Source organism: Talpa europaea (assembly GCF_964194135.1).
Source record: "Talpa europaea genome assembly, chromosome: 16".
Lineage (NCBI taxonomy): Eukaryota > Metazoa > Chordata > Mammalia > Eulipotyphla > Talpidae > Talpa > Talpa europaea.
The window spans coordinates 27,911,420-27,936,291 of NC_140084.1; the positions used below are offsets into that span (position 1 = coordinate 27,911,420).

Genomic DNA, 24,872 nt, shown 5'->3' on the forward strand with positions numbered 1-24,872 from the left:
GCTCCACCCTCCCTTGGGTGGGGCAAGAAACCTGGAACTTCCCCCTTTGCTGGGGACCACCCTGTTACACAACCACTATGGAAAGCTGTCTGGAGGTTCCTCAGTCTACTAAAAATGGAGCTACCATATGACCTGGCAATTCCACTCCTAGGTATCTACTCAAAGGACACAAAAACATTGATCCAAGGTCTCCCAGGTGGCGCAAGGGGTTATGCACAGCACTATGAAGCGATCTGCAGTCTCTGTAACACAAGTTCGATCGCTGGTGGGCCAGGGAGCAACCACATGGTGAAGCAGACCTCTCCTGTCCCGCCTGCTACTCCCATCAGCAGTGTATTTCAGTCAGTCTGCCTATTCTGTTCCCCACTCTGTCTCTGGTGAATCCTCTCATCCCCACATCTCTGGCCTGTACCTCAGCTCTTCTATGCATTAATAAATAAATCTTAAAAAAAAAAACATTGATCCAAAAGAACACCTGTACCTCAATGTTTATTGCAGCACTATTTACAATAGGCAAAACCTGGAAACAACCCAAATGCCCAAAAATAGATGACTGGATCAGGAAGATGTGGTACATGGACACAATGGAATATTATTCAGCAATCAAAAAAGATAAACTCTTGCCATTCACAGGATCTTGGTTTCTATAGCTGGGTCAATGGCTAAGCTGAATCCCTTCTACCCCCACCTCCTTGTGTGAGCCAGGTTTCTGGTCTCGTGGCGCCTCCTTTCCAGTTTTTCTATTATTCTCCATCAGTAACCAAGGACCCGCTCTCTGAATCCAACACCTCTCCAGACCAACATCAAAAACTACACCAGTTGAGTCATAAGAGGTCTGACGCCCTTCCAAGCTACCTAGTTTCCCCAGACCCTTAACTCCTGGGCGCTCCGACTTAGGGGCTCCCCAGAAAAGCTGTGCAGGGATGCCAGTCAGGCTTCAAGAGACTTCAGAGAGGCACAAGGGCTCGCTCAAGACACAGGGCGCCCCGGAGGCACCCAGCAGCTGTCCTCTGGGCCCCCACTTTATCCAGTAGCATCGAAACTACTCGCTAGGAGGGACCTGAGAGACGCCAAAGTCGCCGAGAGTGTAGGAGAAATTCTCAGGCCGCATTTCCCCGCGGGAAGGCCTGGCTGTCTAGGCTGGCCTAGGTGGAGCCCCGGCCTCAGTTTCCACGTCTGCGAAGCGGACGCGGGGCCGGACCCGCGGCCGCGCGCGAAGGGTTAAAGGGGCGGGTCCCGCGGCGCAGGCGGGGCTGGGGCGGCCGCACCTGGCGGCTCCAGCCTCCCCTTCCAGCTGGGCTGGAGCCCGTCGGGAGCAGCGGCGCAGCAGCCGGCACCCACCCGGGAGGGGCGGCGACGGCGGCCGGAGCAACCTCGGGAGGCGAGCGCAGCCGCCATGGCGGAGTTCCCGTCTAAAGTGAGCACGCGAACCAGCAGCCCCGCGCAGGGCGCCGGCGTCTCGGTCTCGGCGCTGCGCCCGGACCTGGGCTTCGTGCGCTCCACCCTCGGGGCGCTCATGCTGCTGCAGCTGGTGAGTGCGCGCGGGCCGGCGCCCGGGGCGGGTTCCGGCCGGGTGTAGGACTCCGGGGCTGCACTGGCTGCCATTCTGCATGCACCCCTGACGCGTACACCTGCTCTGGGCCGACGCCTTACAGAGCACCCTGGACCCACTTACCTCGAGGCATCCCCAATACCGTCCCCACCAGCGCGCGCACCGCGCGCCCATTTCTCCGTGCCGGCTCCCCAGCGCCCTGTCACCTGCTTTCCCCCCACCCCACCCCGCCCCAGATTCTACCCTAGTCCTCTGAAAATGGACCGGCCCCGGTGGGGAAAACTCCCAGGGAAAACTCTCTGGTCACCAGAGACCGTCCACGGAGGCGCTCCCATAAACCATGATCATTACGCACAACTGTGCATCTTGGCCAGGACAATGGCCCCAGACCTCCGGAGGATCCAGGCTGAGGCAAAGACCACGCTCTGCTGCCCTCCACGAGCTCCCGGCGGCTCCGCGCGGCCGCACCCCCGAACACTCCTCCAGGGGAGACGCGCTCGCGGGACGCAGACCCTGAGGCTCGGCCCTTGGGGCTCCCTCGCGCAGCCGGATCCTTCTGGCGTCTGCTGGCTGACCCGCCAGGTTGCAGTCGGTTTGGCCGGCCCTGCCCGCCCGAGACATCGCGCCCGGAGAGCGGGCTGCGGGGAAGGGGGGTGTGTGGGGAGCTCTCTGGCCGGACTCTTAGCGTCGCAGATCCTTTGCAGAGCCCAGCCGAAGGGAGCCGAGGGGAAGGTCCCTTCCCCCCCAGTTTTATCGGGTTGGGTGGCTTTCTTCTCGTTACCCCTTATTAAGAGTCGGGGAGCTGGGTGGCTTTCCCTGGGAGTTTTCCCCACCGAGGCCGGTCCATTTTCAGAGGACTAGGGTAGCATTGGAGCTGGGCCAGGAACCGATTTTCCTGGCCATTCCCAGGCCCCTCACTACTGGGCTGACCCGGCTTGGGCCGGAAGGCTGAGTGGCCCGGGATCCAAGCCCCCCTCCCTCCCAGGTGCGCTCGGCCGGTTCCGGGCTTGCTGCTATCTTTGCTGCAAATCTTCCCGCGGGCCCCACTCCCGCCTCCACCAGCCTGAGGCCCGCCCGGAGAGATTTGTTTAAAAATGTAGATTCTGGGTCCCCGCTCCCAGAAAAATGTCGGTTTGGGATTTGAATCTTCTGAAGTGCAACCCAGAAATCTACACTTTGAGCTCCTCTCCCAGAAATGTTTGCAGATTCTCTGCCCAGGAGGTGGGAGATAAAAGGGGGTGAGGGATAAAGGGGGTGGGGGAGATCTGTCCAGGGACTAATTTAACTCTGTGGGTGGGAAAAGCCTGGCTGGAGGTGAGGGGCACACCCTGGAGCTGAAAGGATCCCTGTTTCAGGGCAGGGAAAGGCTAGAGAAAGGGAGATCAGTTGTGTCTCTGAGTCTCCTGGTGGAGAGGTGGTTCTAAGCAGCAGATTTGGGTTGTTGAAATCTGTGGCAGAGGTAGGGAAGGGCATTCAAAGGGCTTGGTGCAGGAACTGCCAAGCTTGGAGCTGAGAAAGTGGATGGGAAGTTGCAGGGAGTAGCTGGTTGGTGAAGCTGGGGTTGTTTCTGGGGTGGCCAGAAGCCTGGTGACGGTGTTCTGGTGGCAGCTTCAGGAGGTTTTGGCACAGCAGAGGGGTCTCCACTGAGCTGACCACGGAGAGGTGGCTGCAGTTCCCTAGGGTTAACTCCTGACTGAGCACTGGCTTCTTTTGCATTTAATCCACAAGAACTAGAATAAGGGGTGACCCTGCTATGACTGCCAGGACCTTGGTAGCTCTTTTAAAAAAGAGGCCTGTGTCTCTGATTTGGGGGTTCCTGTGGGCCAGCGGCCCAGTCTTGTGGTGGAGCTTGGCACGTAGGTCTCTAGACTCACAGGCACGGTATGAGTGGGGTGACCTTCCTTTGCTTTCCCTGCAGTGCTTTTGTGGCCCTGGGGGGAGAGGGCTGGGAGGTGGGGATGAGCCTCTCAGTCAGAGTTTTGAAGATCTCCAGTCTGTTTGTGGAAGCTGCTTCCTGAGCTGTTTCTCTGGCAACGGGGACAGTTCCAGTGGGTCTGAGACAGGGGCTTCACTCAGCAGGCACCACCATCTGCTGGGAGGCCGTAGTCACTCTCACCCTCAGGCGGGGCAAGCACTGGATTCTGGGCCCTTTGCCAAGGGCTTTATAGTCTCTTACACTCTTCACTTGATAGTTGGAGCCTCAGAGGTCAGTTCTTTGCTCAAGACCTTGCAGCTCTCCTCCTCTGGAGTCATAGAGCTGAGATCTAAGACCTGAGGGGTGATTTTTCTGGCCCATGCTCTCAATTACCGCACTCGCTGATGCTCCCATGGGTCTGGTGCTGTTGAGGGACTGATGGAGATCCCAGCAGGACCTCTTGGTCTGTGAGGGAGGTGCCCTGAGGATGAGCTTTGAGAGGAAGAACCAGAGAAGGCTGCTTGGAGGAATTGGTAAATGAAGATGGAAAGATGAAAGCCAATTTACTATCAGACCTCTGTTTTCTAGGATTCGATGAAGTGGTCTAGATGTGGCATGAGGAAGGTGGAAGGGGTGTTGAGTAGAAAGGCCCAGCTCTTTGAGATGTGCTCTTTGTCTTGTATTACATGTATCCTGAAGGACCAATCTCACTGCTTACTGGTTTACCACCCTGTTTATTTCCAGAGAGAACATTAGATAGAATATGATAGTAAGCCACTGAGACCGAAGAGTTAAAGTAATACATTTTTCAAAGTTGGGTGTGCATATGTGTGTGTGTGTGTGTGTATGTGTATAGAGGGGATTGACTTATAGAGAGACAAAAAGATTGTTGTACCAGCAACCTGTAGCAGGTCTAAAGTGGGTGATTATTTGTTGAGTTTCCTACAAGCCTAGGCAAAAAGAGAAATATGAATGTGTATAGATAGTTTCTAAAAAGATAAGTAGGTAAGTCTGATCTAGGATAACTCGATGAAAAATCTTTGTGTGGCAAGGGGGTGGAGGGAGGAATCTTGGACTATTGCAGAAGGTGTAGTTACAACTTGTGCTTCTGGTACTTAGGAAGTTCTTTTTCATGGTGATCCTTATCCTGTGATCCCAGGGCTTTTATAGAATAAATATAAAGTGAGTGATGTCAAGTGCGTTTTTAGTCTTCACCAAGTCAAGGGGAGAAAGGAGGTCTTGAAACTACTGCTTTGGGAATAGGCTGGAGGGTGAGCAGTTCATCTAAGGTGACATGGGGTAGAAGGGCAGAGCTGGGATTCGTATTCAGATCTGGAAATATAAAACCTGACTCTAGTGACCCTCCCTGTTTGGGGAGAGATGAGATTCCTGGGGTGCTTTGGAGGGGAAAAAGAGGGACTTCAGGAAGAGAGACTTATCGGGGACCAGGGCCACTCTAGAAGACTTCCTGACATGAGTGGAAGGGTTTAGTAAGGAGGAAGCTCAAAACAGACAACCCCTTGACTAGCTTATGCAAAGGCCCATCCGTCAGCAGATATCCTTGAGGCCCAGGACACAGAAGCCTTGTGCAGTGGGGCCATTTGTGCTTTTAGATTTATTTATTTATCCATAGAACTGGTATGTAGGCCATAGGTGTGGGGATGCGGGGGATTCACCAGAGACAGAGTGGGGAGCAGAACAGGTGGATTTACTGAGATGCACTGCTGAGGAGAGCAGCAGAAAAGATGGGAGCCGTCTGCTGTGCCACATGTAGGTTATATATTTTTCAAAGTTGGTGGGGTGTATGTGTGTGCATATGTGTGTGTATTTGTAAGTATAGAGGAGAGTGACTTACGTAGAGGCAAAAAGATTGTTGTATCAGCTATTTATAGCAGGTCTAAAGTGGTTGATTATTTGTTGAGCTTCCTAACAGCCCAGGCAAAAGGAGAAGTATGAATGTGTATAAACAGTTTCTAAAAGGATAAGTAGGTAAGTTTGATCTAGAGATAAAACTATCATATAGGGGGTGATAGCACTGTGACTTGACCCCTAGGCCACCAGGGAGGTTCCTGTGGGTGGCATCTTCTATCCTTCTAGCCCTTCCTCCAGGTATTGGGGGTGATCATGTAATTCCCAGTTGGCAGGTGAATAAACATATCAGAAGCTTTCCCTACCACTAGACCTCAAAGTGGTCCATGGTGGTGTTGAGAGTATTGTTCTGGAAGCAGAGAGCCTGGGCTTTGAATACTGCCTCTGCCCCTTCCTGGCTGTGTGATCTTGGGCAAGTTCCTGAATAGTTCTTACCCCAAATAAGCCTCAGTGTCCTTGTCTGTGAATGGTGATGGTGGGATTGTGGGAAATTGTGCTTAGTGCATGTGGTAGAATGAGGGGCAATTGGGAGCCACAGGATTGTGAAATACTAGGGCTCTTGGCCTGCTCCCAGAGGTCCCTCAGTGCGTCCTCGATGTGAGCTCACTGCTTCCAGGGACAGGGCGCTCGGTCCCTCTCAAGACTGCCTGCCCCATCTTGTGCACTTGGGAATCTAGCTAGTCCTTCCCAGGATGGTCCTGGCTGGTGTTCAGCCCAGGAGACACACCAGCTCCTCACCAGGTGGAGAGCAGGGCCTGAAGGCCACCCCTAACCTCCAGGAAAGGCTGCTGGGGTGGTGAGGTGGTTGGAGTCCTAGAGGGGAGAGCAGAGGTGGGTCACATTGGGATCAGAATGTCCCAGCTGGGCCTCCCTGGTGGTGCACGGGGTTAAACGCAGCACTGTGAAGCTATCCACAGCCACTGCAACGCGAGTTTGATCCCTGGCCGGCCAGAGAGCTACCCATATGGCACAGCAGACCTCTCCTGTCTCACCTGCTGTTCCCCTCAGCACTGTGTTTCAGTCTGTCTGCCTGTTCTGTTCCCCACTATCTCTGGTGAATCCTCTCACCCCCACACCTTGGCCTGTACCCCAGTTCTTGTATGCATAAATAAATAAATCTTAAAAAAAAAAAAAAAAGAATGCCCAAGCTCCCGGGGCTCCCTTAGGACTGAGACTTGTAGGTTTAGTCTCCGAAGCACAACATTCCAGGCCCAGCTGGTTGCACAGCTCAAGCCAGTGCCTCATGTTATTAGTCACCCCCACCCCCTCTGGTGTCAGGGAGGCTGCAGGCTGGAATGAATTAATAATTACATGATAAATATATGTTCTCCCTGAAAACTAAAAACCTATTACAGATCAGGCTAAAGTAACTCGTGGGTCACTTACCCCTTTCTCCAATGGGACTGCTATGCTGCGGGTGCAGCTCTTCTGTGCATATTTATTTATTTATTTATTTAAAGATTTATTTATGCATGTAAGAACTCGGGTACAGGCCAGAGGTTTGTGGGGGGGGGGGTGAGACGCTTCACCAGAGACAGAGTGGGGAGCAGAACAGGTGGATCTACTGAAATACACTGTTGAGGGGAGCAGCAGGCGAGACAGGAGAGGTCTGCTGGGCCATGTGGGTTTCTCTCTGACTGGCCGGGGATTGAACTTGTGCTGCAGAGGCTGCGGATTGCTTCATAGTGCGGTGATTAACCCCTTGCGCCACCAGGGAGGCCCCACTTTTTTTTTTTTTTAAAGATTTATTTATACAAGCACTGGGTACAGTCAGAAGTGCAGGAGGGTGAGAGGATTCACCAGAACCAGAGCGGGGAACAGAACAGGCAGACTGAAGAAATACACTGCTGAGGGGAGCAGCGGGCGGCAGGAGAGGTCTGTGTGCCATGTGGGACCCTTGCCAGCGGGCCGGGGATCGAACTGGCGCTGCAGAGGCTGCGGGCAGCCTCGCAGCCCAGCGCTCAACCGCTGTGCCACCAGGGGAGGCCCCACTTTTTGTTTTTTAAATAGAAGCTCATGAGGCAACTCTATCTTTGAAGTTATAGTAATGACATTCTTGTACTTAATTTTATATTTATTTCTTAAAGATTTATTTATTTATGCATACAAGAACTGGGGTACAGGCCAGAGGTGCGGGGGTGAGAAGATTCACCAGAGACAGAGTGGGGAACAGAACAGGCGGATCTACTGAAATACACTGCAAAGTTCACTTTAAATTAACTTATGTGTGATATACACGAAATCATTCACCAGTGAGGACTGTTCATTAATAATGGTACATTTGTGCAGTGGCAGGCTATGTAGTTAGTAATAAAGATAACATCTTGCCTCTAAAGAAGATAATATAGCAGCTCTATGTGTGCAGATAGTCTCCAGGCTGTGTGGTGAAGTGAAAACACAAACAAACAAAAAAAGGAAGGTGCAGGGTCTACCTGGTGGCTCAGGGGTTAAAGTCTCAATGCTATCAAGGTATCACCAGCCACTGCAGCATGAGTTCGATTCCCAACCAGGGAGCTGACCCACATGTCATAGCAGACCTCTCCTATCTTGTCTGCTCCTCCCCTCAGCAATGTATTTCAGTCAATCTGCCTGTTCTGCTCCCTACTCTGTCTCTGGTGAGTCCTCTCATGCCCTCCCCCCGCCCCCAATCTTTGGTCTACACTCCAGTTCTTGTATGCTAAATAAATCTTTTTTTTAAAGGTGCAAAACTCTGCATAGATTACTCTTATTTGTGTGGGAGAAATAGTGCAGACACAGAAACCACAAGAACAGATGGACATGTAGGCAAGAGATGGGGACCCAGAGCTGCCTGGTCTTCCCCACATAGTTCCCTCCCTTCCAGGGTGTTTTCTCTGAGTGTACTTGCGCATGCGCGCATAGAGTCTCTGGAGAGACACGTGAGAAACCACTCTTAGTGGCCCCTGGGGATGAGATCAAGTATCCACAGAGGAGAGACATGCTAAAAACATCATTTTGCTGCCTACCACGTCATAGGTATTATATAATGTCACAGATAAATAACAGCAAAAAAATCTTCCAAATAAATGAAAATGCTGGGCCTTCCTCCTGGCGGTGCAAGAGTTAAAGTCAGCACTATCAAGCTACTGCCAGCCACTGCAGCACAAGTTCGATCCTCTGAGGGCCAAGAGCAATCCACATGGTGCAGCAGACTTCTGTCCCATGGCGGCCCCCTGGGTAAAGGCGTCGAGCCTGGGGATTGTCAGTTTCTGTGCACATGGCAGGGTCAGGTGTCACTCCTCGTCACCTGGTGAGTTTGTGATGGAAGGCCCCGGGGACCAGGATCTGATTTCCTGCTCTTAGATGATGGGGGGAGCTACCAGGGAGCTGATAACTGGGAACCTGCTAGTTTTTCCTGGCAGCCAAGTGAGCCCAGCCCTGGACCCGAACAGTTTGTGTTGGTCTGGAGGATGGGGTGTCACCGGATGAGGTTAGCTGGATGGGGTCACGAGTCCCTCCTGGAAGCTACGAAGGGGCCAGTCTGACTCCAAAACATTAGTAGCAGAGTCAGAACTAGAACCAGTGTCTGAGGAAGTCCAGAGGGGAGGGATGGCCCTCACTGCAGGCTGTTTGCCCACCCCTCCCCCACCCATCAGGTGGAGGCTAGGCCCTGGGGGGTTGCTCCCAGCAACCAGCTCTCCTGCCTGCAGTGCTGGCCCTGGATTGCTGACCGCATAAACTCTGTCACCCCTTCTGGCCAGGGTTCAAAGTCTGCCCCTGCCCCTTCTCTGCTCTGGCCTCTAGGGCAGTGATACTCCCTCCAGACAAATTAGTCCCAGGGAGTGGGGATATGAGGTATGGTCTCTGGGCATCTCCATCTGCTGGGCCCCTGGACTGCCTGGGTCCCGCCCATTCTTCACTGTGAGTGACCTTGGCCCACTTCCAGGTCTTCCAGGAGCCTTGATTTCCTCATCTGTGAAATGACCGAGAGCTTTACTCAAGGGATAGCTGGGGCGAGGGAGGAAGGCCCTGGGAGTGAAGCACTGGTGGGGGCTGGGGCCTAGGGAGAGGACTAGGTTGGAGGGAACTGAATCCCAGGACTCTGCTGGGGCTTCACAAGGGGCCTCCTTGGGGAAGCTCTGTGTGTTTCTAAGGTTTCTAGTGCTGGGGAGGTAGAGGCAGGCTGTCTGGGGTGGGCCTTCCCTGAGAGAGGGAGGGAGGAGGGCTCCAAATTTCTGGAACCTCACTGAAGAAGAACACCAGAGAAGGCCTTGGGGGTGTGGCTCCAGGGGTCCCCACCTGCCCTTACACACTTGGGGGCTATCTGTGGAGGGGACCTACTTGGTCTCCAGTCCCAGAGTACAGAGTGGGAACCAGGGTGGTTCTAAACAGAAAGCAGTTGAACTTTACATTGGGAAGATTTTTCTAGAACCCTGAGGGAGACCAGAAAGGAATGATGGTTGCAGTGGGCTCCTTGACAGGTGCAGGTAGGGACTGGGGAACCCCTTTGTGGGGGCTCTGGGGACAACTGGGCCAATGGGGTAGGTGTGCAGAAACTCCTTCCTTCTCTTGGGTTAAAAAAAAAACTTACTTCTGATACTGAAGGCTCAGGCATAACAGGTAAAATGTGATCAAGGTGGCATTTGGAGAGCCCTGCAGGTGGCTATCCTCGCTGTGTCCTCCCTGTGACTGTCCGGAGGTGCAGGGTCCAGCCCAGGGCCTTGGCTGCCAGCCTCCTGCCGTACTTCCAGACCCCTCAAACCTACTGGACAGAGCAGGGACCCCAGGAAGAGTTTGTCTAATGATTGAATGTTTGGGTTTGGTAACTCACAGGCAGATAAGGAAAGGGAGCCTCAGAGGAATTAAATACCACCCAGCCAAGTCAGCTCAGCCTGTGTTCTGAATCTGCCGTCTTGCTCCTACTAGAGTCGGGGTGCGAGGGCCCCAGGATTCTTAATGCTTGGTGGGCACAGCACGGGAATTCCAAGGAGCCTTCCCCCCAAGCATAGGGAGGGGGTGGTGTGTGGAGTCGTTGTGACCAGTCCAGGCCCTGGAGCCTCTGTCCCCTGCGCCTTTGTCTCCTGTGGCACAATGGGTGGCTTTTTGTCCCTATAAAGTCCCTTTCACTGTAGGGAGAGCGGCCGGGGCGGTTGTGGAGGCTGGATCTGGCCAGGCCAAGTTCTACGTGTCCTCAGCTGCCCAGATGTGTCCCTGTGAGGGCAACCCCAGGGAGGGGTCACGTGGTCAGCCTAGGCCTGTTTCCTGCGTGGTGCAGAGAGCTGGGTGAGGGGCCCTGCCCTTCCGTTGTTTCTGAAACACTTGTTTATAAAACATTTTCATTGCCAACATTTAAAAAGCTGAAGATTTCACATAGAAATGCAGATTTCAAGTACTTCCGGACAAATTATTCCCCAGACCTGTGTTCCCCCAGCCACCGGCAGGCCACTCTCTGCTCCATGAAGCCCATCTGGCTTACCTTAGTTATTTTTGCGACCTGCCTGAAGAAACAGACCAGAAAGGGTAGGGAACCCCTCTGGGCCACACAGCAAATCTCTTCAAGGATCTGACCTGCCCCAGGAAGTGGGGTGGATTAAAGGAGAACTGGGGTGACCATCTTTGGGCAGAGGAGGAGCCCTTGGGGTTGGTGGTGTACCTTCCCAACAAGGGAGAGAGGACTTGGGACCCCTGCAGGAGGGGGCCCTTACTGAGGCGCGGCAGGCCTCACACTGTTGGTAACCTCCCTGCTCCTGTTGTCCAGAGAAGACTGAAGTCTAAAGCAGTGAAGATGGGCCTCCCTGGTGGCCTAGGGGTTAAGTCTCAGCGCTACCACCATGACAGCTGACCCCTGTGGCCTGAGTCTGATCCCTGACCAGGGAGCTGACCGAGGACGTATGGCACACAGACCTCTCCTGCCTCCCCGCTGCTCCCCTCAGCAGTGTATTTCAGTCATTCAGCCTGTTCTGTTCCCCACTCTGTCTCTGGTGAATCCTCTCACCCTCCCACACCTCTGGCCTGTACCCCAGCTCTTGTATGCATAAATAAATAAGTCTTTAAAAGTAAGTAAATAAATAAACAAAGTAGTGAAGAGATGTGGCCCAGCCTGTGAGGAGCAGAGGGAGTGCAGACCCTTGGACTGGGCTGGCTCTGTTGGGCTGCCCTTTTCAGATAAGAAGGGTAGGCACACACCCACTTTGGGCCCTTATCTACTGGGCACTGTGCCTGGTGCTTAAGTGTAGATACTCACTCTCTCACACCCCTAGGAACTGCAGACACTAGTCCTCCCTGAGGAAAGCGGGCACAGAGCATGAGCTGGACACCCACATTCTGACCCCTCCGAGTGCTGGTGAGAGCAGAGAACGAGGATTGTGAAACCTGTGTTGGGCGTTGGTCTAAGCATCCTGCATTTATTACTTCATTTAATCCCAGAATTACTGCAGGTACCTAGGGAGGCACGCTCTGAAAATGAGGACACTGGGGCACAGAGGGGCTAAGCAACTTGCCTAAGGCCACACAGCTAGGAGGTTAGCGGGGCCAGAGCTTGAACCAGGGAGTTAACAGGCCAAACTTCCTTCAGAGCTGAGGCCGACATCACACCATTGAGTCAGATCAGGACACCCCTTTGTGGATTTGAAGAGTATTCGTTTCCTGGGGTGCCATAAAGGACTGCAAACTAGGTGGCCTCAGATAACAGACATGCATTGTCTGTTAACAACAACAAAACTGTCTGACAGTTCTAGAGGCTGGGAAGTCCAAAATCAAGGTGTTGGTGGGGTTGGTTCCTTCTTGAGGTCCTGTAGGAGCATCTGTTCTTGCCTCCCGTGTTTCTGTGGTTGCCAGCCTGTATTGCTGTTCCTTGACCTGCAGACAGCACTCCAGTCTCTGCCTCAGTTTCCCCTGGTGTTGTCCTGAGGTGTGTGTCTATGACCAAATTTCCCTCTCCTTTTAAGTACACCAGCCATGGGGAGAGAGCCCATCTCTTGGTGTGGCATTTATGGTGAGTCTCTTATCTGGCCCTACAAGCTATTTGATATCTCTGTTACCAATTGTTTGGATATTCTTTTGGAGGTTGAGATGTCCTGGGGCATGTGTGGGTGTGTCCTTTTTGACATTGCCATCCTCTTTGAAGAGAAAATTCCTATCCAAAATCTTTAGGTTTTCAGAGGAGAAAAGGTCCTGATCTTTGGGATTTCTAGAGCTTGCTGGCAGGTTCAGACACCTCAGAGAGTTCAGAAAGATGAGTGGCCTTGAAATTTGTGTGTGTGTGTGTCTAAGACATGCTTAGGTACATGTAGACACTTACAAATAAAACCATAGGGTCAGATGTAGGCAAGAGATAGGAACCCAGAGGTAAAGGCTCTTCCCTGCACTGCTCCCTCCCTTCCTGGGTCTTTGTGCAAGATCCTTCTTGGCCTCTTGTCTAAAATTGCAGTCCAGGCCTCCTTAGTGGCTCAGGGATTAAAGACATGGTGCTATTAAGCTATCACCAGCCACTGTGGCCTGAGTTTGATCCCCGATGACCCACATGGCACAATAGACCTCTCCCGTCTTGCCCGCTGCTCCCCTCAGCAGTGTATTTCAGTGGATCTGCCTCTTCTGCTCCCCCCTCTGTCTCTGGTGAATCCTCTCACCCCCTGCAGCTCTGGCCTACACACCAGTCCCCCTGGCAGTCTGGCAGTCCCCTTGGCCATCCTCCTTAGCCCCTTCTCAGATGAGTTTTTTTTTTTTTTTAAAGAGGCATGTGTTTTTTGTTATGATGAGTTTTTCCCCATAGCACTTTAGCAATTCACTGTGTCTCACTTACGAGTTGGGGTTCTGCCTGGCTCCCGTGGTAGAGTGGTAGAGCTCTGGGGGTGCCCCATGGATTTTGTTTGAATGAAACGGCCCAGAGAGATGTGCTTGCCAAGACCTGTGCTCAGAGGGTGCTGGGATGACCAGGGGCAGCTTTTCTGGGCAGAGGGGACTGGGCAGAGCTCTGGAGGCAGGTAGGAGAGCCTGGCGGCAGGGAGGGGGCCTTCTGACTTGCTCTTTCCCCTCAACTACCTACTGCCACCCTCCTTTTCTCTGAACCCTGGGGCTTATGATTCTGTACTAGCCAGGAGATAAATCTTGCCTTATCTTTCAGCTAAAGGCAGCAGGATCGAGGCGGCTTCTGGAGAAAAGGCATGGGTGTAACTCCCCCTACAAGGCTCAGCAAATGTGGGGATGGGGTACCCTGTCCTGAGTAGAGTCCTTGCCTCCCCAGAGTCCTTGGGCGAGGGCACTCCCTTTGGGTTCTTGGGGCAGGGAAAGGGGACAGGGAAAAACCAGTTGGTCTGGTTCAGTGGAGGAGTGGACAACCCTTGTTCTAGCGCAGAAACTGAAGTGGCAACCTGGGCGCAGGGCCAGGGTGGCAAAGCCAGGAGAGCACCACAAATTCCCACTGCTTATCCAGCAGCTTCATCCATCTGCAGAGGCTGTGCTTGCTGAGCTGGAAACCAGGACAGGGCTAGAGGGCAGGGCCGGGCGCAGAGAGCCTGGGTACCAGTGGGCCTGACCCTTGGCACCAGTTGCCTCCCTGTAGCATGTCCTGGAATAACTCACAGCAGCCCAGCTTCCACAGGGGACCATCTGGGTTCAGATCCTGCCCTGCGCTTCAACGCAGTGCCCTTTGCTGCTACAGGCCTGTCTGTCTACCACTGAGATTATGTTTGGAAAATGGGGAAATAAATAGCAGGGAAGTGAGTGAGATGAAAGAGTAGGTGCTTTCCTGATTGCCAGCCTGGAGGTGGGGGTGGGGTGGGGTGGGCACTAAGTGGTTATTGTGACAAAGGCTGTGAGTCGCACCCACAACTGACAGGTGTACATGGTGGGACCCAAACTGGTCTCTTCTTGATTTTCAGTTTATTGCATTTCTAACTTCCTTTTGGATGGTTGGGACCAGGCAGCACATGTCAGTGAGGCTCCCTGACACTGTCCTGGCCCCCTGCACCCCAGTGGCACTGCCTCGGGAGTATCTCCTGCACATCAGGGCCCTCCCTCAGCTCGGGGTGTCTTGGCCCCCTGTTTCAGGCAGAGTGGTGGTAAAATGGGGAGCTTGTGTAGAGGCCCCTGGTAAGGGCTCTTTGTCCCCCCATGTCACCTGTCCTACCTTCCTCCCTATAAGTGGATTCCAAGGCTACTGCTGTCACCTGTTAGTGGATAAGCACAGACTGGCCATTGGGGCTGATTGGGTGGAATCTGGGGGACTAACCCCAGGATGGTGAGGGGCAGGCACAGAGCTCTGGAGAGTAGCTGACACTCTTCCCGGGCTGAGACCTGGGTGGAGGGAGGCCAGGCCTGGAGCACCTGCTTCCCCTCTGACACCCAGGCCCTTGCAAGCCCACGTCTGACCCATTTTGCGGGTGAGGAAGCAGGCCTGCTGGTTCCTGAGCCCAGATTTATTGAGCATTGACTTTGTGCTGGGCTCTGTTGGGCACTGGAGATGCAGCAGAGACCAAAACAGTTTCCTCTCCAAGAGCACTTCACAAACGAGGAGAAGGTGTGTGCCCCGCATCTCACAGCACAGGCCGGAGGAAGCCCAGCTCCGGGGCCCCAAGCCCAGGCTGCACCTGGCGCTGCCCTGTGTGCAGAGGAAAGAGAAGCAGCCGCACCTTCCCCAGCCTGGTCCTGGGGTCAGTTGTCAGGGGCTCAGCTCAGGTCCTCCTGTCCTGACCCTGCCTTTGTAGGGGGATCCAGTTGGAAATTCTCTTTTGGCCTTTTGTGAGGTGCTTTGTGGGGTGCTGGCAGGCAGCTGTACGTGGGTCCCCAGGCTTCAGGTGAGCACTCTCCCCGGTGTTGGGGTCTAGGAACTTGTGGCAGCCCATCACCTGGTGTGAGCACCTAGGGGAGGCGGCTCCCCCTAAACCACAGCCAGCGGGTCTGGTGCATCTCCACACTGCGAGGGGATCCTAGGGTGTTCCTGTTGGTGGTGACTCCTCACCCTCAGGGCAAGTCAGTGTGAGCTCTGGTGCCCGAATGTCTGCCAGGTCAGCCAGAGAGGAAGAGGGTTAGCTCGCTGGGCGTTTTCATCAGCTAAGAGCCTTTCTCCAGCGCCCAGCCCTCCTTGCCTCTCCCCTCCCTGACCTGAGCCCCACCCAGCTCCCGGACATGCCAAAGACCTGACCTGCACTGGTGAAGGGACACCCAGCCTATGGCATGCGAGAGGTGCGGGGAAGCTGATATGGCTGCGTGTCAGGTACCACTGTGGACCTGCCCTGTGCAACCTGTGCCTGCTTGCAGCAGACCCCTTGCTGGCCCCCACCCTGCCCCCCAGGTGCCCCTGAAGAAGACTGGCTACCCTACCCTGTAGAGTCCTTCAGGCTGCAGGCTGGGACTAATAGAAGCTACTACTTCGGGCCTCCCTGGTGGCACAAGGGGTTAAGTCTCAGATCTATTTTTTAAAATATATATTTATTTATGCATACAAGAGCTGGGGTACAGGCCAGAGGTGAGGGGGGATGGTGTGTGTGAGAGGATTCACCAGAGACAGAGTAGGGAGCAGAACAGGCAGACTGACTGAGATACACTGCTGAGGGGAGCAGCGGGCGAGACAGGAGAGGTCTGCTCGCCATGTGGTTTGCTCTCTGGCCGGCTGGGGATAGAACTCATGCTGCAGAGGCTGCAGATTGCTTCATAGTGCAGTGCTTAGCCCCTTGCGCCACCAGGGAGGTCCCCAAGTCTCAGCTCTATGAAGCTATCCACAGCCACTGCAGCATGAGTTCAATCCCCGGCCAGGGAGCTGACCCACATGGCGCAGCAGACCTCTCCTGTCTCTCCTGCTGCTCCCCTCAGCAGTGTATTTCAGTAAATGTGCCTGTTCTGCTCCTCACTCTGTCTCTGGTGAATTCTCTCACCCCTCTCCCCCACACCTCTGGCTTGCACCCCAGTTCTTGTATGCATAAATAAATACATCTTAAAAAAAAAAGCCACAACTTCCTTGGCAGTTAGTCCTTAATGTGCATGAACCTGCAGGCCCTGAATGTAGCCCTGTGAGGTAGGGAATAGGGTTATCACACTTACTGGACAGATGAGGTGAGGTGACCAAAACACAGTGAGGTTTCAAGCTTGCCCAAAGTCACACAGCTGGTAAGGGGGGCTGGCTTTAAGTCAGGCAGTGGACTCCAGTGTCCATGCCGTTAGCTAAGCTGGGGTGTTGGGGCCCACTGCCCCGTGGGAACAGTGTGACAGAGTGGTCCCTTGGCTTCTCTGAGGCCCAGTTTCACCTGTAAGGTAGGGATGTATAGAGAGGCAATTAGAGTCAGAAAAGTGGGGTGCAGAGGGTTTTATGGGGCATCAGGGCCAGCTGGGAGGAGGACACATGGGCTCTCAGTTGCCTGCTGCTGGGACTGACTCTGTCCACCCCTCAGGGATACACTGGTGACGTCGCCTTTCTCTCAGCAGCTGTTGTGAGGCCCCGTGGGGCTGGGTTGTATGCTGGCTGTTGGCACAACACGCGCCAGTTAGGAGTGCGAGGGTCCCCGTCCTGCCTTCAGGGGGTGGTGGTGTGTGCCTGGGAGGCTGCGGGAGCTCCAAAGAGGGTTCTGGAACCCAGACTGGAGGAGTGGTGAGGAGGAGGGGTCCTGGGGCACGTGTTTTGGTGTGACCTGAAAGAGGAGTAAGTTACCAGGCAGGGCTGGGTATGTGCCACCGTGCAGCAGAGCTCCGTGAGCATTTCGTGACTACTAAGAACTGCGTCCTGCAGAGGGAGAGCCACGGCAAAGACCTGGAGGCCTCTGGTCAGGGGGCTGTGGGACCTTCTGACCCTGTCTTGTCCCCTGCAGGTGGTAGGGCTGCTGGTGTGGGCCCTGATTGCCGACACCCCGTACCATCTGTACCCGGCCTATGGCTGGGTGATGTTCGTTGCTGTCTTCCTCTGGCTGGTGACAATCATCTTCTTCATCCTCTACCTGTTTCAGCTGCATATGAAGCTGTACATGGTGCCCTGGCCACTGGTGGTGAGTTGGTGGGGGTCTGGGGGTGGCTCCAGGCTGTTAGCTGTGCCTTGGAGAGTAACTGTGATGAAGTGACTGTCCCTACACGTGATGTGGCAGGAGGGTGGGGGGAGGGGGAGCCGCTGGGCTCTTGCTGGCCCTCAGCTGGCCTTAAGTGCCAACCAGGGGAGGGAGGATGGATGGGTCGGGGTCCAGTTTTCTGAGCACAGAGGACTGTGCGTGGGAAGACATGCATGCCTTTCTCCCGGGAAGGGAGTAGAGGTGAGGGGCTGCTGCATGGAGAGACCAGTGGCCGTTTGGAATCTCGGAAATGTTTTTCTTTTGTGGGGGCAGCTGCAAATTGAATCTGTGGGACTGTGAGGCTCTGGCTGGGCTCAGACAGGCAGCCCTGGGCCTGGAGATTGGGCTGAACCGTAGGAATGACCCAGTATGGGCCTGGCCATAGCAGGGCCGTCCACCCTGCCACCTCCAGGGTCAGGGCCCTGCAGCCCGGGAGAGGGTGGTGTTCCGGGTTTGCCCAGGTCAGTCTCTTCAGGACACAGGGCTGAGCGTCCATAGGAAGCACCCTGGCCAGACACAAAAGGCTGCTGGTTTTTTTTTCTCTGACCCGGAAAACTCCTGCAGCTGGGGTCTGAGGCTTTCAGGCAGCAGAGAGGCGAGAGAGGCACATGACTGTAAGACAAGCAAGGCTGGGACTAGGCAGCATTGTTTGGAATTCAATGACTTTTTAAACCGAGGAAACGTGAGTCATCCTTAAGACAGACCCGGTTTGTTAGATCTTGACATCGCTGGCAGGAGCCAGGCGGTGTTTGTGGCCGGCGCTCGGCTTGGAGGGAAGATCGTGGGGCGAGGAGGGGGAAGCCTGACTTCCTGGCCCAGGGTCCAGCCTCTGCCTCACGTCCCAGGAGCCTTGGAGAAAAATCTCTGATGGAGGGCCTCGGTATCTCTTAGGCACAGATCTGAGGGTCCTGCCACAGCTGTTGCCAACTTAGACTCCAGGGGCTTTAACGGCTAGCACAGGGCATCAAGAGGCGGCTGGATTAGTAGTGTCAAACTGGATTTTCGGGGGTGGAGGCTACAAGCCCCCAGCAGGGCCCAAGCATGGTATGTGAAATGGGTCAGGAGGGGATTCTGGAGAACCCACAACCATCTGTCCAAACAGCTGCCCCTACTCAGCTCTAACTGTTGTTAGTGGGAATGTGGGCCCCTCGGTGCCAAATCTTATTAAGATTGAAAGTTTTATATGAAATCTAATTCTAGAATGTTGGTAATTTACAAAAATCTATGGGGCTTCCCTGGTGGCGCAGGCGGTTGAGCGCAGCGCTGTGAAACTGCAGCCTCTGCAGTGCCGGTTCCATCCCCACTGGCCTTGGAGCCACCCACATGGCGAGCAGATCTCTCCTGTCTCACCTGCTGCTCCCCTCAGCAGTGTATTTCGTCAGTCTGCCTGTTCTGTTCCCTGCTCTGTCTCTGGTAAATCCTCTCACCCTCCCTCGCATCTGGACTGTACCCCGGTTCTTGTATAAATTAAAAAAAAAAAATTAAAAAAAAACAAATCCAGTAAAAATGTTTAAAAAAAAAATCTATGGGTGGAACCAAACATGGCTGAGGACTGCTGGCTTGCAGTTGCTGCAAAGGCTGTTAACAAGCTGCAGGGACGGAGCTTTGGGGAGTGGGACCTTGCCTGGTAGTCTGCTCAGAGCCCTCCCATCCGGCTTGGAGTTCTTGCCATTTGACACGGGGCCTTGAGCCTAGGGTGTGGCCAAAAGGGAGACAGGTTCCTCCCACTGGGGGCAGAGAGGGATGTGGGACCTCGGCCCGACGGCCCACCAGAGTCGTGTGCAGTGGCCACAGGGAGGGCCTGGTGTCACGGCAGGCCGGGTAACGGAGGAGAGAGTCCTGGAGCCCTCAGTGGCTTTTGCAGGCTTTTATTGGGATTTACCGGGTACATGGCAGGCAGGGGGGCTTCGGCAAGTCTTCACTCTGTCTGGGCTCTCTGGCCTTCTCCCGTGGTTCTGCTTCTGCTTCTCGGCTTCTGCTGGTGTCCCCGTGACGCCGCCCTTAAAAGCCCAGTCTCAGCCCAGGTGAATCCCATGTACATACGCCCACACCCTGCTCCAGGAGCCCGCCATCAGGCATGCATTCGGGACCTTAGGGTTTCCTCATCTATCCTAATGGCGGGAGGGCAGAAAAGCCAGGTATTTTACTTACCTTACACTGGGCTGGGCTGAGCCAATGTGGAAGAGCGACCCGCGCCAGAGGTGGCCTGGGTTCGACCTCTTGCTGTTAGAATGGGTTTTCCCTCCCGGAGCCTGTCCCTGTCCAGACCAGCTCACTCCAGGATTCCCATAAGTTTCCCTCCTCTCAGCCTGAGGTGTTTTCACTCCCTGCTCAGGCAGAGCCCAACCGGGGTGGATGCCGCCTCCTAAGCCCCTTTTATTGTTAGTGGGAGAGACTCAGGGTCTCCTTCCCCATCCTTGAGCCCCAATCCTTGCGCTTTTTTTTTATGCATACAAGAACTGGGGTACAGGCCAGAGGTGCAGGAAGGCGGGGAGGTGAACAGGCAGACTGACTGAAATCCACTGCTGAGGGGAGCTGGGGGAGGACAGGAGAGGTCTGCTGGGCTATGTGGGTAGCTCCCTGGCCATCCGGGGAACTAGTGCTGCAGACAGCAGAGAGCTTCACAATGCTGTGCTTAACCCCTTGCGCCACCAGGGAGGCCCTAGCCCTTGCTCTAGCTCGCTATTAGTCTATGTCTTAAGCCTTTCTCTGCCTGACCCCCAGCTAATGATATTCAACATGGGCGCCACTGTTCTCTACATCACGGCTTTCATCACCTGCTCTGCTGTCGTTGAGCTGACATCCCTGAAAGGCTCCCGGCCGTATAACCAACGTGCAGCTGCCTCCGTGAGTATGGGCCTTGGGGCACCCTCAGCAGTTACAGGGGAAGTAGCCAACCCTGGTCTCCCACTGCTCCTTGGTGTGAGAGCACATACGTGCCACCACCTAAGGGGTTATCCAGACTCTAAGTGGGTCTCAGGGGAGCTGAACCCACTTTTGGGGTTCCATAATTAATAGTAACACCTCAAGGAACTAGAATGCTTGGGACACACTTTGTGGTGGTGAAGGAAATTCTAGGTTCATGGATTGAGGGCCCACACCCCCTTGGAGAACGTTAAAAACTATCAACCTCCCCCTCTTGCTAAAGCTTTTGGATTCAAACTATTTTTGGGGAGTAACAGGCCTCTCATGAAGCTCAAACTTGGGTTCCATGCCAAGTGACCAGAGAAGTGACAGACAGCAGCCTCCTCCACAGCTGTCGCAGCTCCCTCCTTGAGGCCCTGCACAGACATTTCCTCCCAGGGTCCTTGACTCCCCCAGTGAGGCTAGACCAGGAAAGCGAGGCTCAGTGGGGTTCAGTCTAGAGGAGGCTGGAGCTAGTGCAGGACTCAAGGCTTTGCTTCCCGGTAGGATAGTTTTGAAAGCAGTAAATTAAAATCACTGAGATGAGACATGGAGTTTTTCAGCCACAGGTGTTAGTGTGGGTTCTGGAAAATTCCTCAGGTGGCTTTGAAGGTTCCCTTTTTAAAATGAAATCCCTGATACGTGTCAAAGTTGTTCCTACCCCTCAGGCACTCATAGCACATGCCCAGTTGCCCTTATCAGTTTGGCTTGCCCATGTGGTTATTAATGGTCTCCCACTCTTAAAATGTAAGCTCAGCGCTCCCAGAACCTGCACCCATCAGCGCCTCCCCCACCCCCATAAAGTTGTTAAACAAGCGCATGGCTAGGTAGGAGTTGGTGCAGTAGCAACTCCTGGTTTGGGGTTGCTCCTCACGGTTGTGCTGTGCGCCTGAGACCTTCTGGTTGTTGCTACTGTCTCTAGCACCCCCCCCACCCCCCCGCCACGCTGCAGACTACTCAGCCTGTCATGTCCTCTCCTCTCTTTCAGTTCTTCTCCTGCTTAGCAATGATCGCCTACGGAGTGAGTGCTTTCTTCAGCTTCCAGGCATGGCGAGGAGTAGGCAGCAATGCAGCCACCAGTCAGATGGCCGGGGGCTACGCCTAAACCACCGGTGCCATGGCCAGTCACAGTGCAGGGTGCCTGCAAACCCAGGCCTGAGCCCTGGGTGTGGGGTCTGCCCAGACGGGACCACACTTGCTCCTCTCTGGCTCATCAGACTCCAGCTCATCCAACACTCCCCAGGACACAGGGTCCTTCCTCGGGTCTGGTCCAGGTCTGCCAGGCCTGTGGGCCGAACAAGCCCAGCGGCCAGGAAATCTACCCTCTCCCCCTTATTCAGCAGAAGGTGACGGGGGATACGGGGATCTTACTGTCTCTGCTTTGCCTTTTGAGGACTTCCGTGTCCGGGACTGGGGCCCAGCCCTCACCAGCACTAAATGCACTAACAAGAACTCCAGACCATAGCCCCTGGCCTGCTCTAGAATAACCTAACAAGCAATGTGTATTTATCTCAGTCTTTGTCTGGAAAACACCGAGCACGGCTCCTTGCCAGCCTTCCCCTAAGCCAACATGTCACCTGTAGGGCATACCAGTCGGAAGAGGGTCATGATTCCTGACAGCTGGTTCCTTTCAGACATTCCCGGCACACTGGTTATTTAAAGCCAGTTGGTTTTAAGTGATTTGGACCCCATGTTCCTCATTCTTTTCCAAGCCCTGTTTGTAATATTCCCTTTGGGCAAGGCTAATACGCCGATCAGGCACCAGGATGAGGGAGGGAGGGAATCAAGACCTAGCCAGGTGAGTTGTCAAGTGCTTGGTTGTGACTTCGTGACTTTGTTGTTTTTTTTTTACAAAAATAAAGATGGAAAAACTTATTTGGAAAAGATGTTGGTGATGCGTGGTCATGTTTATAAATGCCAGAAAGCTGCAGGATACAGTCATGCAAAGGTTCCGAACTGCATCCCAGGGCAGTTCTAGTCCCCGAGTTTTTCTGCTCCACTGGCCATGAGGTGGGCTGACCGGCTTCCTGCCTGCTGTATGGGACAGTCCTGTTCAGTACCCCTTCTATTCTCAGAAGGACCCCACGTTAATACTGTTATGTAAGTCTTAGCTTTAGGCAAGTTGGGTTGTCTTGCTGAACTTAAATTCCCACACTATCATTTACCTTGGAAGTTCATGAAGTTGAGAGATCATACAACCAAAGTGAGTGGCCATGCTAGGTGCCCATAGCTGGCAGACACTGGGGGCTGGAGGGAAGCAGCTGAGTCCTCTTGAGTTTGTTTTCCACCACAGAGCAGCATGACAAAGGAATTTCTAGGTATCCCTTGGTCTTTTTCTCAAAAATTTTAAATGATTTATTTATGCATAGAACTGAGGTATAGGCCAGAGGTGTGTGTGGGTGTGTGTCACCAGAAACAGAATAGGGAGCAGAACAGGTGGACTGACTTAACTACTCTGCTGAGGGAAGCAGCAGGTGAGACAGGAGACGTCTGCTGCACCATGAGGGTCAGCTCCCTGGCCGGGAATCGTGGCCATCGTGGTGACAGTCCTGAGACTTAATCCCTGGGCCATCAGGGAGGCCTCCCCCCACCCACCTTTTTTTTTTTTTTAAAAGAAAACTGGGAGCAGCTAAAATTTAACTAGATTGAACCAGTTGCAGATGAGCTACTCCATTACCAAAGAGTTGGGAATTAAGTCACTCCCCATCTCCCAGTTAGCCTGGGGCAAGCCCAATTTATCGGGCATATAGTTTGGGTGTAACTATTAGGAGTCTCCCTTTTTACTTCCAAGATTCTCAGTTTTAGTAGTAATCTTTCTAAGATTCAGCTGTGAGACAAGAGTTCAGTTTTAAGGACGATCAAGTCTTTCCTTTGAGGCTTAAGAGAAAACAAAATTCTGGGCAAGTCTTGTCAGGCTTCTGACACCAATCTCAGTGGATATGTTACCTTTTGGTTCAGGCCAATGCCTACCTGTTCCTTAATTTCGCAGTCTGGGTAAGGAGGCCTACGTGATGACAAAATGCATGGTCTCCTGAGGCTGGGGCACAGCGCCAGGTTTTCTAGTGTGGGCCAGGCCATGGCCCCACGGAAGGTAGTAATGTACGTTCCTGTGTGGATGCAGAGACAGATTCTCTAGTTTGCTTTAAAAGGAACCAGAAACTCTGTCTTCTAACAGAAAGCCACAATAGTCTTGTTTGCTTTTTTCTATGAGTAGAAAAGGGTGAGAAGAATCCATTACCTTTTTTCTCCTTCATTTTCCATGATTTCATCTCTGAACTTATCCACACCTGTCTTAAGTCTTAATCAGGCAGACCAGCCACAGATCCTCATCAGGTGCTTCCCCAAGTCAGTGAAGGAGTGAGGAGGAAGCACGGCCAGGGTAGGCGGCTAAAGCTGTCTCTGAGTGAGCAGACAGTGTAGCGAGAGTCCCTTAGAATGAGGATTCTTGCAAAATGTCTCGAATTTTACTCATGGTATAAAAGTATTTAATAAGACACACCATCGGTACAGGAAAACACATAGCCCATCCTTTGAAACCGCCAACAGCCAAGTGAAAAGTCAGTACAGATTTTTTTTTTTAAATCTAAGGTACACAATGGGAATTGGAACTACTATGTTTTTTCTTCTTTCTATAAATGGGACTTGTTTTCCAGTCAGTAATGTTGTATCAAACATTGTAATGCATCAAAGCAGACAGGTGACCAGTATTCTCTCCTACTCATACTGAGCTAGGCTAGGGAAATACCATCTTGGTGGGAAGGTTTTGACAGGAAGAAGGAATTAGAGCCCCTTCCCCAACAGAAAACTTAACAAATGACTTATACAGAGAGAGTTTTAAGCAAACCTGCACAAACACTTACCATGCCACAGGAGAGGAAAGCCGCAGTCGGCCCCCAGCGTGCGCACAGGCCCCCTGGCGCCCAGGAGGGTGGGAATGCCGACAGCACCTGCTTCCACAGCTCTAGCAACTAAGCAGCACATAGCATATAATACTTTGATCTTTAAGTGGGCAATCATGGAAGTGCCAAGATTATGTCCACTAGGTTAGTTCAGCCTGAGTATTCATCTAGAAAAATATTTTTTACAAAAATGCTTAAGAGAGTTTTAGAAACAGTGGGACTACATGAGGCCTGGCAGGAGACACTGATGACAGGACTACAGACGTAAGCTGGGAATTGGTTTTCACGCACAGTTCTTAGGTAAATGACATCACTCAGCTGATTCCTACAGTGAAGATTAGCTGTAAGTACTGCAGTTCAGAAATCTCCAGATGGGCAGCTGGCCTGAAAAACACCCTAGATAAATACTCCCAGTCAAAAACCCCATAGAGGCGGAAGGATGGAAACCTGGGTACATGTAAAATGCTGTGGGTGCCCCAAAAAAGTCATGCAAAGCCTGCTGGTGGTGGCTTTCCGGGCTGACACACCAACATATACGGCTGGGCAAGGGGCTCTGAGTAGAACGCTTGCTCCAGAGCCCAGTTGAGGAGAAAGGGGTGTCTGCTGGGGGAGGAGTGTCTGGGTCACTGGGCACAAGGAGGTGTTGCAGGAGAACAGGCCCCAGGGGGTCAGGTAGTTTTCTTTTCGACCCATCAATACTTCACGTGAACGAGGTGTTGCAGTGCAGTCCTTCCAAGATGTCATCT

The 24,872-nt window shown here is 53.4% G+C and overlaps 1 protein-coding gene across 1 annotated transcript; it reads left to right on the top strand.

Annotated features, from left to right (window-relative positions):
- Window positions 1-1,396: 1,396 nt before the first annotated feature.
- On the top strand, window positions 1,397-21,332 carry PLLP (plasmolipin; the record flags this gene model as incomplete). The annotated part of the gene is made up of 4 exons (XM_084257697.1): window positions 1,397-1,531; window positions 17,093-17,266; window positions 20,048-20,170; window positions 21,216-21,332. The coding sequence occupies 4 exons, from the start codon at window positions 1,397-1,399 to the stop codon at window positions 21,330-21,332; spliced, it is 549 nt and encodes a 182-aa protein (XP_084113823.1).
- Between the last annotated feature and the right edge of the window lie 3,540 nt (window positions 21,333-24,872).